The sequence below is a fragment of the Callithrix jacchus genome, chromosome 3 (genome assembly GCF_049354715.1).
Source record: "Callithrix jacchus isolate 240 chromosome 3, calJac240_pri, whole genome shotgun sequence".
NCBI lineage: Eukaryota > Metazoa > Chordata > Mammalia > Primates > Cebidae > Callithrix > Callithrix jacchus.
Window position 1 is genome coordinate 122,158,076 of NC_133504.1, and position 19,641 is coordinate 122,177,716.

The 19,641-nt window shown below is 39.1% G+C and overlaps 1 protein-coding gene across 2 annotated transcripts in view; it reads left to right on the forward strand.

The window, feature by feature from the left end:
• The window catches only part of SDAD1 (SDA1 domain containing 1), a 36,566-nt gene extending 16,925 nt beyond the window's left edge, over positions 1-19,641 (forward strand). For both annotated transcript variants that reach the window (XM_008993158.5, XM_002745695.6), the window contains exons 9-22: positions 2,073-2,174; positions 3,123-3,192; positions 4,083-4,186; positions 5,666-5,723; positions 7,138-7,196; positions 7,710-7,786; positions 9,222-9,319; positions 9,426-9,502; positions 10,322-10,448; positions 12,566-12,660; positions 12,799-12,989; positions 13,096-13,180; positions 14,313-14,474; positions 18,796-19,641. In XM_008993158.5, the coding sequence (XP_008991406.1) occupies positions 2,073-2,174; positions 3,123-3,192; positions 4,083-4,186; positions 5,666-5,723; positions 7,138-7,196; positions 7,710-7,786; positions 9,222-9,319; positions 9,426-9,502; positions 10,322-10,448; positions 12,566-12,660; positions 12,799-12,989; positions 13,096-13,180; positions 14,313-14,474; positions 18,796-18,843 (1,353 nt within the window). In that variant the 3' untranslated portion in view covers positions 18,844-19,641. The remainder of the gene's footprint in view (positions 1-2,072; positions 2,175-3,122; positions 3,193-4,082; positions 4,187-5,665; positions 5,724-7,137; positions 7,197-7,709; positions 7,787-9,221; positions 9,320-9,425; positions 9,503-10,321; positions 10,449-12,565; positions 12,661-12,798; positions 12,990-13,095; positions 13,181-14,312; positions 14,475-18,795) is intronic.

The window sequence follows — 19,641 nt, forward strand, 5'->3', positions numbered from 1 at the left end:
ATGACACCTTTGCCCTCTTACTGAATTCTGCCATGCTATTTTACTCTACTTGGAATTTGTCACTTGTATTCAGTAAGATTGGTTAAATAATTAATAAAACCAATTCATTCAATTTTGATCTTAGTTCTAAAGTTATACCTATATCTCACTATGTAAATTTAGGATGAAAATTGTCACTAACATATTTTTGAGGTAATGTCAACATAATAGAAATTTAGAATGGAGAAGGTAGGGGAGTAATATCATGGTATCTTTAAAAGAAAAAAAATCAATATTTATGATGGCATGAAATATTAAAATAAGAATTTCTAAAAGAAAACAAGATTCTTCTTCCCTATTTTAGTTTTTTGGTAACCAGAGTACTAGAATATGTGATAACATCTTTTAAACAGTGTATGACCAATACATTTTTATTGTAAATGGCAACCTAAATAACAAAAAGAGAGAGACTTTCTAAAAGTAAATGATATTTCAGAATAGGGCAGTGGGAATACATATGTCATAGTATACTATGTGCATATTTGTAAAGGAAGACAACGGTTTTTAAAGGAAAAATGAGGGTCAGGCATAGTGGCTCACACCTGTAATTCTAGCACTTTGGGAGGCCGAGGTGAGCTGATCACTTGAGATCAGGAGTTCAAGACCAGCCTGGCCAACATGGCGAAACCCGTCTTTACTAAAAATACAAAAATTAGCCAGACATGATGGCGTCCACCTGTAATCCCAGCTACTTGGGAGGCTGGGGCAGGAGGATCACTTGAACCTGGGAGGTGGAGGTTGCAGTGAGCTGAGATTGCGGCATTACACTCTATCCTACTCTGCCTGGGCGACAGAGTGAGACTCCGTCTCAAAAAAAAAAAAAAGAAGAAAAGAAAAATAGTGCATATTTTTTACTGAATTTCCTTTTTTCTTTTTTTGAGACAGGCTAGAGTGCAGTGGTGTGATCTCAGCTCACTCTAACTTCCCCCTTCCAGCCTCAAGTGATTCTTCTGCCTCTGCCTCCTGAGTTGCTGGGATTACAGGTGTGTGCCACCAAGGCCAGCTAATTTTTTCTGTTTTTAGTAGAGACACGGTTTTTGTTATGTTGGCCAGGTTGATCTCAAACTCCCAGCCTCAAGTGACCCACCTTTTCCTCCCAAAGTGCTGGGGTTACAGGCATAAGCCACCATGCCCAGCCTTTTTTACTTAATTTTTAAAGTAGTATTCTTTTTTTTTTCCTTTTTTCTTTTTTAGACAGAGTCTCACTCTGTTGCACAGGCTGGAGTGCAATGGCACTATCTTGACTAACTACAACCTCCACCTCCCAGGTTCAAGCAGTTCTCCTGCCTCAGCTTCCAAAGTAGCTGGGATTACAGGCCCGTGCCACCATGCCCAGCTAATTTTTTTACATTTTAGTACAGACGGGGTTTCCCCATGTTGACCAGGCTGATCTTGAACTCCTGACCTCAGGTGATCTACACACTTCGGCCTACCACAGTGCTGAGATTTACAAGGATGAGCCATTGCGCCCAGCCCAAAAGTAGTATATATATACATATGTATATATATATGTATATACGTATAATATATATACATACGTATATATATATGTATATACGTATACATGTATATACATATGTATATATACATACACACACACACACACACATATATATATATATATTGGAGATGGAGTTTTGCTCTTATTGCCCAGGCTGGAATGCAATGACACGATCTTGGCTCACTGCAACCTCTGCCTCCTGGGTTCAAGTGATTCTCTTGCCTCAGCCTCCTAAGTAGCTAGGATTACAGGCATTTGCCACCACGCTGGGCTAATTTGTATTTTTAGTAGAGATGGAGTTTCTCCATGTTGGTCAGGCTGGTCTCAAACTCCTGACCTCAGGTGATCCGCCCTCTTCAGTCTCCTAAAGTGCTGGGATTACAGGTGTGAGTCACTGCACCCAGCCAGCAGTATTCATTTTTAATAGCTGCATGCAAAGAGTATAAGAACCAAGAAGTGGGTGAAAGGTTTACTCTTTCCTTCTATGCAGATTTTCCTTGTTTACAATTTTACAAAGTAATTTCTTCTTTAGGATGATGGACCAACAGCAAGAGACCTGCTAGTACAATATGCTACAGGGAAGAAAAGTTCCAAAAACAAGAAAAAGTTGGAAAAGGCAATGAAAGTGCTCAAGGTGAGACTTGTATCTGGAAAATGAGATAGGAATGATTGGAATGAAGAACATGCCATTTTTAGACAAAGCTTTTAAGAATTTAAAACCAGAGTAGCATTTTCAGAAGACTTAGAAATGTGTGATGAATTTTTAAGCACTAGTATTTTAGATGAAAAAAATATATTCAGCTTCAGCTCTAGAAAAATCAGTGACTTGGACAAATTAGTTTAATTAAATTCACTTTTTACCTGTTCTGATCAATGTGGCTTGTATAATGCTGCTAGACATGTTTTGTCAGAAGAATGCAGTACATTTGATATTTTTGTAATGATTATTTTGAAAGTTATTAATTTGGCCTTTGTGTGTTTATTAATTGTATTAGTTCATTTTCACACAGCTGTGAAGAACAACCTAAGGCTGAGTAATTTATAAAGGATAGAGGTTTAATTGACTCACAGTTCTGCATGGTGGGGGAAGCCTCAGGAAACTTACAATCACGGTGAAAGGCAAAGGGGAAGCAAGGCATGTCTTAACATGATAGCAGGTGAGAGAATGCTACAGGGGATCTGCCAAACACTTTTAAACCATCAGATCTTGTGAGAACTCACTATCATAAGAACAGCAAAGTGCCCCATGATCCAGTAACCTCCCACCAGGTCCCTCCCTTGACATGCAGCGGTCGGAGATGAAATTTGGGCGGGGACACAGCCAAACCATATCACTAATATTTGCATTTCCAGATTCCTGTAAGTTTCATAGATGCTAATGGTTGGAACATTCCCCACATTTAATCTTAAAAGGCAAAATCCAACTTTAATTCTTCCTGTTGAAAAGGTTTTTAGAACAAAGTTTTCTTTTTAAAGAGTCTAATGGACTTTATAATAACCTTATTGTATTAGCACAGTAAGTTCTAAGGGTATCATCACTGTAACTCAGACTGAATATGTTTTTCCCCTCCCTTTCTTTCAGAAACAAAAGAAGAAGAAAAAACCAGAGGTGTTTAACTTTTCAGCCATTCACTTGATTCATGATCCCCAAGGTACTGCAATTATGACTTCTAAGTTGCTTGTTGGCCTTGTCTGCCTGTTTTGTTTCCTGCCTTTGGGGTTTTCAGGGAATATAAGATCCCTGGCACTTAATGGACAGTCAAGAAATGCTTAGTTGTTACTAGTTGGTTGAAACCTATAGAATTGTCTTCTAAACCAATGATTCCCAGTCTATAGCAGAACAAGAGAAATACGGAAGAACAGTTCTTTCTGAGGTTCATGTTTTTGACAACACAATTGTAATAGGGCATTGTTCTTGATTAGATAAACTGGCAGTCTATTGTTGGTCCTTTTTTAAGAAAAAAATATAATAAAACTAGTCTGTGGAAATCAAAGAACACTAATTCTCAAACTAGGCCACACATTGATCTCACCTGATGAATTTATAAAAATTATACTGATCCTGTTATCCCCAGAGAGTCTAATTTAGTTGGTATGGGGTGTAGCTGGGCTTTGGGGCTCTCAGTACTCTAACATACGGCAAGATTTGCTGACCCCTGCTGTAGATCAGTGTTTCTCAAACTTAAATGTACATACAGATCACCTGGGGAGGTGGGGCCTGAGCTTCTGCATTTCCAGCAAGCTTTTAGGAGGACCAGCAGGTGCTGGTCTGTGGACAACCTCTTTAAGAAGCAAGCCTCTAAAGAACTAGTAAGTGGAGCGAGCGCCTTACATCTAGCGCCTTACAGTCACTCTAGATGTTAATGCTAAAAAACTTGGGAATCATTAAAGCTTAACTTTGGGCACCATTATATATATTGATATATTCACCTGTTTGTCAATCTGTTCACTGATCTAACTATTGCCTTTTCCTACACCTGTTACATAAATGTCATATAGATCATGGATGCACAGTGTACTTCTTTCATCCTCTTCTTCCCAGATTTTGCAGAAAAACTACTAAAGCAGCTTGAGTGCTGTAAAGAGAGGTTTGAAGTGAAGATGATGCTCATGAACCTCATCTCTAGATTGGTGGGAATTCATGAGGTTTGAATTATATTATGTTTCTCTTGGTGAATATTTGAAGTAGAATTTACCATGGTAAAAGAAAAGCCATTAGATAGAGCAGTGGCTTAGCTTTATCCCTCATACATTTAAACACATAAAATTTGTAGAAGAATAACATCTCTGAAAATAACTATATCACTTCGTTTTCTTTGCAATAATGTGGATATTAATTTGTATATACCATTTATGGACTATGTTCTGCTTTTTTATATTCTTTTTGTTCACTTTGTTTCACATACACATTTTCCTGAGCCAATATAATGCACATATTTTGACTGACTTATTACATCTCACTGTTTGTTTAACCCTTCTTCACTCTCCTGACTTCCACATCCCTCTAGTAGGAAATTATTGTGTTTGTGAAGCTGAATTCTCTAGTTATTTATGTTAGATTAAATTGCAAGAGCTCCTCAGTAGTGTATATATATGGAACTTCACATATGCTGTTAGACTAGATGCCATTGTAGAAAAAGAGATATGCTGAAATTTAAGCCATGAAGAAATGACCATTAAGGTTTTTCCTTTTCATTTTGATCTTGTGACTGGTGCTGCTCTGAGCATCAAATAAAAACGAAAAGAAAAAGCAAAACACTTTCAAACAATAGAGACATGTATCAATTTGAAAATGAAAGTACACGTGAGTGAAAGTACTTGTTCCCTTTCTCTGAGAAAAACCTGTTAACATTTTACTGACTACATTGCTTTTTCTCCATGGCTGTAGGCCCAGTTAGGATCAATTCTTGTTACATTTGTGTAGCAATTTCATTCAGACTGAATTTGAGCTCTGTAGGAAAGCAGAAGTGATTTGTGATTTAAGTATGGTTTGAGGGAAATGAAACTGGAATTTCACAACTGACTACAGTTGAACATTCATTATTACGTTCAACCAGTCTTCCCTGCAGCTTCTCAGTGGCCTATCCTACTTTTGCTCTGTGGCTAAAATAGAAAAAATTAGTTTATTCCCACCTAGCTGATGAACTTTGAAAAAGACCAGTTTATTTCCAATTTCTCTTCTTGAAGTTAAACATTACCATTTCCTTAATAACCCTGGTCACCTTTATCTAGGTGGACTCCAGAGTGTTAAGGTCTTCCCTCTTAATTATGGTGTACAAAGTAATGCCTTCCATGTGGTTGGACTGGTATACAAGAATATAACCAGGAGTGAGTTTTGCTGATTAAATTATACTAGGTGCTGTGTTTACCTCTCCTTCCCCTTGTTCACTCAGCATATACTTGCCTCCTCCTTTACATAATGAGGATAGCAGTATAGCCTCATTTGAGAGAGTTCCTATCCTTGGTTAATACAGCACATTGAATCATCCTAGAGCATGATTGTTTACTGAGAAAAAAAGAAAGTGTTCACCAGTTAGTTAAGCTTTGTGATATATTTACATTGAGAAGAAATGGAATACCACAGTGTCAGTTGCATCAATATTAAAGTCGGTTTTCTCTCCACAGCTCTTCCTCTTCAATTTCTATCCCTTTTTGCAAAGGTTTCTGCAGCCCCACCAAAGAGGTAAGCTACCACTTGCCATGTTCCTTTGGTGATAGAATAAATATGCGAAGTCTTTTGTTCTGGAATCACTAAAGACAGGAGTGTAGTGTGCTCTACATTAGAGAAGCGGAGAGAAGCCCTTGTTTTCTCTAGAGTTTGCCATGGTTTTGTTGTTATGCTCGACTTTAAGAGACAGTTGTTTTTTTGAAACAGCAGCAGCTGCCGGGTGTGGTGGCTCATGCCTGTAATTCTAAAACTTTGGGAGGCTGAGGTCAGGAGTTCAAGACCAGCCTGAACAACATGGTGAAAACTTGTTGCTACTAAAAATACAGAAATTAGCCGGGTGTGGTGGTGGGCACCTGTAATCCCAACTACTTGGGAGGCTGAGACAGGAGAATCGCTTGAACCCAGGAGGCAGAGGTTGCAGCGAGCTGAGATTGTGCCACTGCACTCCAGCCTGGGTGACAGAGCAAAACTCATCTCACAAAACAAAACAAAAAAAGAAAACAACAATAAATTGGTTTCTTAAAGCAAGTCTTCTTGTAATACTGTAAATACTCGTGGAAAATTCTTTTAAAAAAAAAGAAATTTGACTTTTTACTGCATCTTCGTAGTAGATATTAGGATTTGATCTCACAGCTCTCACTGACCTTGTATGTATTCTTGATGAAAAACAACACAAAAGCAGGAAAGAAGAGATTATTGTTCTTGTCTTTGATCCTGAACCAAAGTAGGAAGGAAACTAACATTTATTGGGCATCTAACATTTGCCAGGCACTGTGCTAAGTGCTTTGCATACATCATTTTGTCTAATCCTCATATCAATCCTGTGAGGTATACAAAGAAAGGGGAAAAAAGACTAGAGTCACTCAGCAAATAAGTGATAAATCAGGGTTGACTTCACTTCTTTTGCTAGTGGCCTTGTTCTTTACCTATGTTATGCTGCCTTTTTGAAGAGAGAGAGAGTGCGTGTGCGTGTGTGTGGGTGCATTCATTCAGTGAGTCTTTATTTAATGATTTTTATGCCAGGCACTGCATTAAGACACTAAGAATCCCACAGTAAACATAAAACAAGGTCCTTGTCCTCATAGAGCTTACGTCTCAGGGGAGATGTAGACAGTGCTACATATAATATGTCCAGGTAAAGAAAAATGTTTTGAAGAAGAAAAAGGTTTTAGGGTAAGGACAATAGGGAATGTCGAGACAGGTTCTGTTTCAGATTGTGTGGTTAGGAGAGACTTTTTGATAAGGCAGCTATTGAGCAGGTACCTGAAGAAAGTGAGGGGCTGAGCCAAACAGATATCTGGGGATTTAGTGTTCCATGTGGAATAAACAGCAATACCATTTAGACCAGAATGTGCTTGCCATGTTTGCTGTGGTCCTCAGAGGCAGAGCAATACACTGACTGTGACTTTCTGTACTCTTATGTTTTCAGAAGTAACAAAGATCCTTCTGTTTGCTGCACAAGCCTCTCATCACCTAGTACCCCCAGAGGTAAGAACTTTTAACCTGATTTTGGATCTAGGTCAGTGTTACTGTTAGATACTTCAGGTCACTTTTCCCACAAGGGTTACTGTCCCCTCTCTCCCATTTCTTAATAGGTAGAATAGACACTAACTCTTAAGGAGATCTACAAAGAAGTTCATTTGTACAGCTCATAAAAAGTGAAGCTTCTTTTGGACAAGTTATTTGGAATTCTGATTTTGTTTAATAAGCAAATTTTATATAACTAGGGGAGGTCAAGAATATTAGTAAATTTCTAGAAATTATTTTTCAAAGCTTGTAATTTCTTTCTTTGATTTAGTCTGAGGATAGCCAAGAAGAACACTTAATTCCTAAATGGAGTGTTTTCATCTGTTGTTCTCAATTTGATTACTTCCAACTCCCAAACTGAAGGTGGAGGGCTGGGTTTTCCCCTGTGAATAATCTGTTGTCCTTTCATCCTCAAGTGTTTGCGTAGATGCAGACATTTAACCAGCACCCATCTCTTTTTTGTTTCCAATTCAGATTATTCAGTCATTGCTTATGACTGTGGCCAACAATTTTGTTACCGACAAGAACTCTGGAGAAGTCATGACAGTAGGGTATGTAGAATCTGGCTGGAGGCAGAAGATATGTTTTTAATGGACTAAATTTTCTGTAAGTTACCAAGATGTAAGATTGTAGCTGGTAGTGTCGCCTCTAGAAAATTGGTTTAAAATATATTTCAATCTTTTTGGGAGGCTTGGTAATTTTTTTATTGGTCAGAATTCTGAGAAAGGGGCCAGAGAAAAGATACTTGTCCTTCTGATTAGCATTTTTGTTTTTTACCAGTTTTACTTTTTCAGAAGAAAGATTGATTGGCAATCTGAGTGCTTTTCCTCTGATCTGCCACCCTGAACTCAGTCAGTTTTATACTGCTAATAAAAGAAATTTATTTGACTCCTGGTTCTGGAGTTGGGAAGTCTAAGGGCATGACACTGGTGTCTGTTTGGCATCTGGTGGGGACTTCCTTGCTTCGTCATTGGCAGAAGGCACAAGGGCAAGAGAGCAAAAGAGCCAACAGAAGGCCAAACTCACTTTTTTTTCTTTTTGAGACAGAGTCTCGCTCTGTTGCCCAGGCTGGAGTGCAGTGGCATGATATTGCCTCACTGCAACCTCTGCCTCCCGGGTTTAAGCAGTTCCCTGCCTCAGCCTCCCAAGTAGCTGGGATTACAGATTGCAGGCGCCCACCACCACACCCAGCTAATTTTTTGATTTTTGGTAGAGTTGGGGTTTCACCATCTTGGCCAGGCTGGTCTTAAACTCCTGACCTCGTGATCCACCCGCCTCAGCCTCCCAAAGTGCTGGGATTACAGGCATGAGCTACAACACCCAGCCCAAACTCACTTTTATAACTCACTGGCAATAAGGGACCCTCTCCTGACATAACAACATGAGGCCTGATCACCTCAAGTCTCTCCTCTTAATACCATTCATTACAATGGCAATTAAATTTCCACATGAGTTTTGAAGGGAACATTCAAACCATAGAACTCTGGAACAAGGGATTAATTATCGAGACACTCTTTTTTTCTAGGGCAATTTAGTAGCCCTTTTGGTTTACTAAAAAACATTTAATGAGCATAATCAGTGGTTTAAGGATTGTCTAATCTGTCCTGATAAGTAAGTGATCATCTGAACAGCAGCTTTTTATTTTCCTTGGAAAATATTGCTGGGATCATAGCCCTGAAGACCTTAACCTTTCTTATTTGAGCTAGTCCCATCTCTTCTTAGAGTTGGCAAGTAAATGCTGCTCTAATTTAGTGTGCTGGACCCTGTTCCTCATTTCACTAATAGAGGAAATGGCAGTAACTGGAATGAAAGCCCACTAAGGCTGCCTACCTCAGATTCTCTACCATGCTGCAGTTTTAAAGACCTAAGTTATATAAAACCCAGTATGTATTCCTTTTGAGTTAATCTTTTTAGGACGTTGTCCTGTGTTGAATCATGAAAATTTACTGTTTGGGTTTTTTTTTAATTTTGCTTTTCCTTTTCTAGAATTAATGCTATAAAAGAAATAACAGCTCGATGTCCTCTGGCCATGACTGAAGAACTTCTCCAAGACCTGGCTCAGTATAAAACACACAAGGATAAGAGTAAGCTGCATGTCACTCTCTACACACCAGAGAGTACAGTGTAATTCCTTTTTACCTCACTGTAGTCTTTGGGCCAGAATTTCTAATGAAAGATATTATTTTACAGATGTCATGATGTCTGCTAGAACTTTGATTCAGCTCTTCAGAACACTGAATCCTCAGATGCTGCAGAAGAAATTCCGGGTAGGTAACGCATGGTCTCACAAAGTGAGAGTAATTTCCTACAATTAGAATTTAAGTATTTATGATGCTTCTGTTGTGATTACATGGTTATGATACACAAGTTGTATTCTTTAAGCTTGGAATCAAATACTATGGCCCTGAATATTTTGTAGTTAGCACATGTTCATTGACGATGACTGAGTCTTGAAGACCTATCATGTTGTTTCAAGTTGGAAGCTTTTAATGTTATTAAGAGATTGGAATCTCAAAGATCAGTCAGTAGCTGATGCCAGTATTGTGAACAGGCCATTCCCAGCCAGATACTATCTCTTTCAAGTTGGAAGGGAGGAGGGATGCATGTATGTAACAGAAGGAAAGATGATGTTTTTCAAGACTTGAAAAATTGGAGCAATTACTCTAATAACTACCAGTTTCTTGATCTGGATCAAAAAACAGTAAGAAAATAGTGGACAGATGGCTGGCTGGGAATTATTTTTATCTGAGGCATAAGCAGACAGTTTCTGTCATTTGGTTACCACCATTTTTTATGGTGCTCCCTTCTAAATTCATAATTTTATTAGCCGGGTGTGGTAGTGCACGCCTGCGGTCCCGGCTACTAGGGAGGCTGAGGTCGGAGGATCCCTTGAGCCCAGGAAGTGGAGGTTGTAGTGAGCTGAGATTGTACCACCACACTCCAGTCTGGGCAATAGGGCAAGATGCTGTCTCCAAAAAAATAAATGAATAAATAAATTAAATAAATTCATAATTTTAGAAAATACCTTTCATGATTAAGGTTTTATGATCTAAGCAACTTATTATAAACAATTTCTTTTCCTTTAGGGTAAGCCTACAGAGGCCTCCGTAGAAGCAAGAGTTCAAGAATATGGAGAATTAGATGCTAAAGATTACATTCCAGGAGCAGAAGTTCTGGAAGTTGAGAAAGAAGAGAATGCTGAAAATGATGAAGGTTGATTTTTATTTCACCCTTATTTTGGACAAGATCTCTCCTGCAGTATTTGTGCAGACCTTTAAATTTTATACTATTTGAACATTCATTCAGCAGATACTTATTGAGCAATGGTTATGTGCCACACATTGTTACAAGTATTGGGGATCAATTAAGAATGGTTTTTCCTCTTGTTACAAGTATTGAGGATCAATTAAGAATGGTTTTTCCTCTTGTGGAACTTACGTTCTAGCATAGGACATGCCTTTTCATGACCTTCAGGATGGCCGCCTGTCATCCAAGGACATACTGTTTAGTGCTTGAGAAGGACAATGATCTTGTGTTTGTCGCCTGGAAAAAAATTGTGAGGGTTAGTTAGCCCTGTGAGGAATCCTCCGAAACTCTCCTTATTGAAGGAGAATCCATGTTGAATTTGTTGGAAAATGCTTGAGGAACTCTATTCTAATTTCCAGAGTCCTGTATTCTTCCTGTTCATTCATTCATTATTCAGCAAATCTTTTTTTTTACCCATGATGGAGTCTACCTCTTGCCCAGGCTGGAGTGCAGTGGTACAATCTCAGCTCACTGCAACCTCCATCTCCCAAGTTCAAGTGATCCTTCTGCCTCAGCATCTGGAGTAGCTGGTATTACAGGTTTGTGTAGCCACGCCCAGCTGATTTTTTTTATTTTTAGTAGAGATGGAGTTTCACCATGTTGGCCAGGCTGGTCTTGAACCCCTGACCTCAAATGATCCTCCCGTCTTGCTTTCCCAAAGTCCTGGGATTATAGGTGTGAGCCAGCACATTTTTCAGCACAGCCTTCTTAAGCATTTGCTGTGAGCCAGCCACTGCCAGTGCAAAGATGAATGATATTATTTCTGCTCTGGAGGGCCTCCAAAGAGCTGAGGAATGAAGTATTAACAGGATTTATGATTAGAGTGGGGGCATAAGAGTGGGAGAGCAGTCAGATCTACCTTAGGATTTTTTTTTTTAGATGGAGTTTTGCTCGTTACCCAGGCAATGGCCTGATCTCAGCTCATCACAACCTCTGCCTCCCGAGTTCAAGCAGTTCTCCTGCCTTAGCCTCCCAAGTAGCTGGGATTACAGGCATGTGCCACCACACCTGGCTAATTTTGTATTTTTAGTAGAGATGGGCTTTCTCCATGTTGGTCAGGCTGGTCTTGAACTCCCGACCTCTGGTAATCTGCGCGCCTCAGCCTCCCAAAGTGCTGGGATTACAGGCATGACCCACCATGCCTGGCCCACCTCAGGAGTTTTTTCTTTTTGATTTAAAGGCTTTGGAGAGATGATGACTGATGAGCCAAGTACTTGGCAAGGAATGCTAGAAAAGTAGAGACTTTCCAGGCAAAGTGTGAGCAGAAGTTCTGAAGGATTTAGGGAACTATTAGAATGTATGATTCAAGGTGGGACATAGCAAGACTTGAGATAGAGTTTGGAGACCTTATCATGCTTGGTTATGTATATGCCAAACAAAAGAGCTGGCATGTTGTCTTAAATATCATATGGAATCACTGAAAGATTACAATGTTTATGATTTAGAAAACTTAAACTATGGTGACTCCATTAAGAAGCCTCATACCTTTTTATTGAGGTGTCTTCAGGATTCTTTCACATGTCAAATCTACCTCAGTTCTCTGAATGACTGTAACTAGATTCTCATACATGGGTAACACACTTAGGATAAGTTAGATGCTTGCTGCGTGGCCAAGATAAATGTACAAATGCAGTTGTGATGGACACAGTTGGTTTAGTTGAAAGAACGTGACTCTTAAGGCAGATATGATTTTCATGATTTCAGTGGAGGATGCCTTTTTAGCAGTGTGGCTTGGGGCACATTACTTGACTCTGAGAGTCTGTTCCTTTTCTGTGGGGTCATGAGGGTTAGAGAGTGATTGTAAGGTTTGACTCATGGTAGATACTTGGTCAGTGCATATTTCCTATTCCTTAGATTAACTAAATCCAGGTGGCTTATTTAACAATAAATATTGCATAGTTCTTGGCTAATAGAGTATCTGTTCAAGGTTCATTACCTTACTTTTCTGTTGGCTTGCTTTATCTCAACTGTATGTTGAATATGCAACATGAAGTGGCAGTAGTGAGTTTGCTTTTTTCACATAGATGGATGGGAAAGTACCAGTCTCAGTGAGGAGGAGGATGCCGACGGTGAATGGGTTGATGTGCAACACTCTTCCGATGAAGAACAGCAAGAAATTGTAAGTCTGAAAGTTTCATCTTACACCCTGGTGTTTATTAAGACGTAATTTATTCTGGGCCTTCTTGGGAGGCTAAAATTTAAATGGCTGAGCTCTCACTTGAGCTGGTAGCCATTTAAGCCCTTGTGTGGTTTCAAGTCCAAGAAGCTGAACAGCATGCCCATGGAGGAGCGGAAAGCCAAAGCTGCAGCCATCAGCACCAGTCGAGTTTTAACTCAGGAAGACTTCCAGAAAATTCGCATGGCCCAAATGAGAAAAGAACTTGACGCTGCCCCCGGGAAATCCCAGAAGAGGAAATATATTGAAATAGACAGCGATGAAGAGCCCAGGTAAAATGGCACATCCACTTTAGTACTTCAGTCAGCTCATGTGGTAACGAAAGCATCAGGAAACAATTCCATTCTTGTTTCATGTGATATTTTTCCCTCATCCCAGGGGCGAATTACTTTCTCTTCGGGACATTGAACGCCTTCATAAAAAGCCAAAGTCTGACAAAGAGACAAGACTAGCAACTGCAATGGTGAGTGAGCATATCATTCCTAGTTCTTTAAACAGAAAGCAAATAAAATGAAATGTAAGCCAGAACTTGTATAGCCACAGAATGGCAATTTTTAAAAATGTTTTAAGTAAAGGTATAATTAACACAGAAATTAAAATGCACAAATATTAGGTATTCAGTTACATGAGGATTTTGGTTTGTTTGTTTGTTTGTTTTTTGAGACAGAGTATCTCTCTGTTACCCAGGCTAGAGTGCAGTGGCACAATCTTGTCTCACTGCAGTGTCTACCTCCTGGATTCAAGCAATTCTCCTGCTTCAGCCTTCAAGTAGCTGGTTTAACAGGCACCCACTACCACACCCAGCTAATAGAGTCAGAGTTTCACTATGTTGGCCAGGCTGGTCTCAAACTCCTGTCCCCATGTGATCCACCTGCCTCAGCCTTCCAAAGTGCTGGGATTATAGGCCTGAGCCCCTGTGCCTGACCAGTTAAATGAGTTTTGACAACTGTATATAGCCAAATAAACACCTCTCAAAACAGGGTAGAGAGCACAGGAAGGCAGTGTTACATGTCTGTAGTGTTGAGAAGCCACTATATTTATCAAAGCTAAGAGAAAAGCAGGAGAGTGTTTACAATCATCAGTGAAAAGCCAGAGCCAGTTGGAGTCTGCCTGTGGCTAGTGCTGTGTCTGTTCATGATTGTGTCCCGTCTACATTTTCAACATCATTTTTTGTATCTCCACTTGTTCAAGATACTATCCCATCCTGGTTGCACCTCATCTTCTGTCTTCCACCTGTCCTTTCTCCTCCACACCTTTCTGTGCACTGTCCCTTCTTCTGGAAATGTTTTGTCTTTCCCCCTCCTTTCCCTAACCATGAATGCCTTCATCCTGCCAAAAAAAAAAAACAGACAGTATACCTTTCTCCCTTTCTAGGACGCTCCCCTGACCTCACCAGGCTAAATTCTGACTTATCTTCCACCGAGCTCCCCTTGCTCTGTTATAATACTCTATGGCCATTTCTTAGTCCCAAGGAGCAAAGACTATGTTCCATCTTGTGCTCTTGGTTCCTGACACAGAGGAGACATTAATGTTGATTAGATGACTCCTAAAGTATTGTTGTTGAAGAAGAAATATCAAACGTTTTGTTCTGATAGGCTGGAAAGACAGATCGAAAAGAATTTGTGAGGAAGAAAACCAAAGTGAATCCATTTTCCAGTTCGACAAATAAAGAAAAGAAAAAACAGAAGAACTTTATGATGATGCGGTATAGCCAGAATGTCCGGTCAAAAAATAAGCGTTCCTTCCGAGAAAAACAGGTGAGCTCCACTTGAAGCTTGGGTGGCAGGAACAGTACTGTAATTCCAAGACTGCTTTACATTTGAGATGGAGTTGTGCCTTCTGTTGACTGGGTATTACTGTGTGTGTCTTGTGGTTAATGAGAGCATTGCTGGAGAACATGGAGAGGTGAGAAGGAGTCAGGGCATGTAAGTCCCAGACCTCACTTGGTTGAGACTCTGCTGTGGGGCCAGAAGGGAATCCATTTTCCTCCAGTATAAGTAAAGGAATACAAGTTCGATTATCCGTGAGGCTCCTTCCCATGCTAAAATTCTCTGACATTTGATCTGTGAAATATGATATCAAAATTAATTGAATAACTTTTTAGTGCCAGTTTTATGCTTGGTTTCGTTTTGTCTTGTTTTTTTTTTTTTTTGTTTTGTTTTTTTTGAGACAGGGTCTCACTGTGTTACACAGGCTGGGTACAACGGCCCAGTCACAGCTCACTGTAGCCTCGCAGCTCATTGCAGTTTCCACCTCCCAGGCTCCAGCAATTCTTCCACCTCAGCCCTCCCTCCAAGTAGCTGGGACTTCAGGCGTCTGCCACCACACCTAGCTAATTTTTGTATTTTTGTAGAGATGGGGTTTTGAGGTGTTGCCCAGTCTGGTCTGGAACCGCTGGACTCAAGCAGTCTGCCCACCTCAGCCTCTCATAGTGCTAGGATTTATAGGCGTTGGTACTTTTCAGAAACCAATAATTTTTTGTGGTAATATCTCAGAAACAGTTTCAGAAAAACAAATGTGAAATAAACGGGTCTGTGTTGGCATCATCCTTCCTGTATGTGCCCTTTTGCAAAGCCTTGATGTTTACAGGCTTTTGTGATTACATTTTATCCATTCATAGCCTTTGAATGGCAATCCCATGCTACTTAGCAGCTTGTTTATTTCAGTTATTCACTGTGATAAAACAAGTTTATGCTTTTGTATCTTTCTCTCCTGGCGGTGTAGCAGTGTATCTAAATGTCATTCTGAAGAATGGCTAAGATATCAGCTCTGGGTTAAACAGTCTCATATTCTGAATTAGGGTTCCTAAATAGCTAGCCAAGGATCAGCCTGCCAGCACTCAAAGTAACAGCCAACCCCCTAGGGCAGTGCTGTCTGTGAGTTCCAAGTCAGTATTCACAGAATTAAGGTACCAATTAGCTCTCCCTGTTACTCTTTCTAGTTCTAAATGGTGTTCAACAACATCATTTAAGTAGTGACAGCATTTTTAATAGAAGCTGTTGAAATTGGGGTAAAAGGAAAGGTACAACTTAGGATTTTAAGTACTCTAAATTTTGCCACATTCTCCTAAAATTATAATTGGATTGACTTAAATCCATTAGTCTGTCCTTCACTGGCCCTTACAGACATGTCAGGGTTGAGGAAATAGTAATCACCCTGTTGTAGGCCTTGTTTCATTATGAGGTTCTGTTACATTATGAGCTTGTTACATTTTAGTTAAGGCTAAAGGCATTTTAGTTCCCCCCACCCCCACTTCCTTTGTTTTTTGGCATGCCTTTTCTGGCATGATGGGGAAGCCCAGCTTTGTTCCTTGCCGGCACCTCAAGTCATACCGTAACTCTCAAAGATTAAAGAATCTTTTTGAGGGCCGGGTGTGGTGGCTCAAGCCTGTAATCCCAGCACTTTGGGAGGCCGAGGCGGGTGGATCACGAGGTCAAGAGATCGGGACCATCCTGGTCAACATGGTGAAACCCCATTTCTACTAAAAATACAAAAAATTAGCTGCGCATGGTGATGTGTGCCTGTAATCCCAGCTACTCAGGAGGCTGAGGCAGGAGAATTGCCTGAACCCAGGAGGCAGAGGTTGCAGTGAACTGAGATAGCGCCATTGCACTCCAGCCTGGGTAACAAGAGCGAAACTCCGTCTCAAAAAAAAAAAGAATATTTTTGAGAGTAAATTAAAACTTCATTGGACATATGCACTTGTTGGTTCAAGAATGTTTTTTCTTATTCTGCAATTTTCTTGCCATTTGGAACCTGATATTAATCAGAATTTCTATGTGTGTTTCCTTGCCATGTATTTTCTTCACGATTGCTCCATTGTAAACATAACTCTAAGTTCCTGATGTTCTCTATTTCCTTTAGAAAAATACTGTTCAATAGAAATATAATATGAACCACATATATCACTTAAAAATAGAGATGAAATAATTGTAATAATATATCTTATTTAATCCAGCACATCTAAAATAGTATTGTTTCAACATGTAGCCAATATAAAAGTTTTGAATGATATATTTTACATTTTTGTTTTTGAACTAGCTGAAATCAGCAGGTCTTTTACAGTGTAGCATATCTCAGTTTGGACTAGCCACATTTCAAATGCTCAGAGTCACATGTAGTTAGTGGCTACTCTATTGGACACAACAGTTATAGAGCATCCCCAAAACTCCCGTGACCCCAAGGGCCCTGTAGGAAAGGAGCATCACACTTCATGCGCCACTCTACCCCTTGGTGATATTTAAGTGTCTTAAATAAAGGGATCTTATATGGCTTGAAAGTGTACATGAGGTCTTACTGTAAATTGTTAGAATATGAAGAGGTGAATGGGATGAGACTAGAAGAGGGAAGTAAAGCATAAGATAGGGAAGGAGAGGAGGATCTTGCAGTAAAGCCTATAGAAAGATGAAGGAAGAAGAGGGGGATATACCTGTTTCAAATGTTGGTGACATTTGAAGGGCAAGGAGCTGAAACGTGTGAGAGTAGCCTGTGCTTTTCCACAAAACTTTTAATGAGCAGAATTAAATTCCCCTAACCAACGTTAGCTAACACATTTAGTTCTTAGCAGGAGACTTCACATTCCAGACTTTCCATTTATTAACTTGTTTAATCAGTATACAACAGTATGAACAGTTATTGTGATTAAACCAGTTTTGCAGATGAGAAAAGAAGACACAATTAGATGAATCTGGAAAGTACCTCCTTAGCCAAATTAAGTTGAAATGAACTTGTAGATTTTTGTTCTGCCTTAAGTATCCCAACTATTCTGCTTTTCTGCAAAGACATACCAAGACCCGGGTGTAAGCTAAAGGTAAGGAGTCAACTGAAAATCATAAAATCCAGAAAGTTTGAACATGTGTGTGTAGAGCCAGGTAACTTCTGCTCTCAAACTGTTTTACGCATATCTTGTTAAAATTTAAGCTAGAATTTTTAAATAAAAATTAAATAAAAGCCAGAGTTTTTTTAAGTTTCTAGGACAAACAATAGTGCTTGGGAATTAATGGAATAATATCCATCACAAACTTTCGATCTGTACATCACCCTTGGTTACTTTTTCTTTCTTTAATTTTGGTTTATTTTTGATCATATTTAATATTATGTTTGTTTTCTTTTGGGAAATGTAAAACTTTTTCAGGGCTTTTCTAGGTTCACTTCAGACACTGATTGTTCAGTCTTCTTTTTCTCTAGATCCTAAATTCTTCACCTTCCATTTCCGCCCTAGGGATCTTAAAGAACCCAACCCCTGGTTAGATAAGAACTCTAAGGGATGAAAGCCTAGATTGAGTCTAATTACGATATACACTTCACTGCTTTCATTCATTTTCACTTTTACATACTTCTAACACAAAATAATTAAGCTAAAAATTAGAACCTGTGTTAACTTGAATAAGTATTTTGCTATAAGCTACGATTGTCAGGGCTTCAGTTTCCGAGTTATTATCTTCATGTTTGAGCCAGTATAAAGTGTTAGTGTTAGCATTTACTTAGAACATTTTCTTAGTTTGTTTATTGCATAAAACAAATCCATTTGAAAATCAGCAAATAAGGTAACATTTTTCTGTGTATCAGATTGTATGTTGATAGAGTCATCATAAATCTGCACAAGTTCAGAATGCCATTTTAAAGTCTTTGAATAATCCATGCATGCTGTATTTAGTGGAACATATGTGATATTGGAAAAGGTGATTGCAAAGAAAAGTCTGTTTTCCTGTTACTTTTAATTTAGACAGTGTATCCCATCCACAACTCCAAAATATTACGAGCCATATAGACCAAATAAGTACTATTTATTATCCGTGGAGACAAGGATACTGTAGTCTGTGCATTCTGTAGCTGCTCCTGTTTTGAGCTTAGGCCTTCATGACCTGGGAACAGCAGTCAAGAGCTTTGCATATTTCCTAGCAGTAATATGCCCTATCCTCAATACAGATTTGATCTGTTTTGGAATATTTTATCATTTATAGTTTTTCAGGATGCTTTATTGACTTGGTGATTAATTTTTAGTAAACTTTCCTATAACCAATTTTGTATAATGGGTACCCAAGAGTTATCATGTTTAAATACTTTTTCATCTTACAGTTGGCGCTGCGAGATGCACTTTTGAAAAAGAGAAAAAGAATGAAGTAACTTCCCAGCAAGTTTTCCATTCCAAGCAGAAGCTAAGGTTGTGTCATTACTCTGAAAATTAGTAAATCAAGCATGTTTGTTTACATTAAAAACTCCAGAAACACTGTATTGTGAAAACTGCTGAAAATGTGGCAGCAGTTTGGTGTTTTTATTTTGGAGACAGCTAATGGTGGGAATGTTGATGTAAATAGTGGTGGTAGTATAAAATCATTTCATTTATCATTCATGCAAAAGAAAGTATTGAGTGCCTATTGTCACTGTAAATACAAAAGGATGAGCCATCACCCCTTCACTCCAGGCATTGACAGCTTAGTTGTGGGTGTGGACACACATGTGTGTATTTACAGTGCAGTGTAAATAGTTCTCTAGGAGAGGAAGGTCCATATTTCTATGAGGTCACTGAGACCTTATGGACTAACCTCTGTGGGGATAGGAATTATATGTTCTTGTAAAACAAAACAAAACAGGACAGTGTTACAAGAGTAAGAGATTCTTACTTGTACATAGGCTTACCTGCTGAAAACAGGCCCTTGCTGTACAGATTTTGGGTACATGATTTAGCTCTTTTAGTCAATCCAAAAGATTTAAATGACCCCCTCTTTTTTTTTGAATGCCATGTAAAGCCTTTTTGGTTAAGAGCTCACTTTTAAAATTGCCTTAAGTATAAATAGTACCTTTGGAATGTATTTAGTTCATTATTTGAGCTGCCTTCATACTGGTTTCCTCAGCCTTCCTTCATCATGTAATATTTTCAGCCCACTGTTTACCTTGCCTCAATAAAAAGTTTCTAATGCCAAA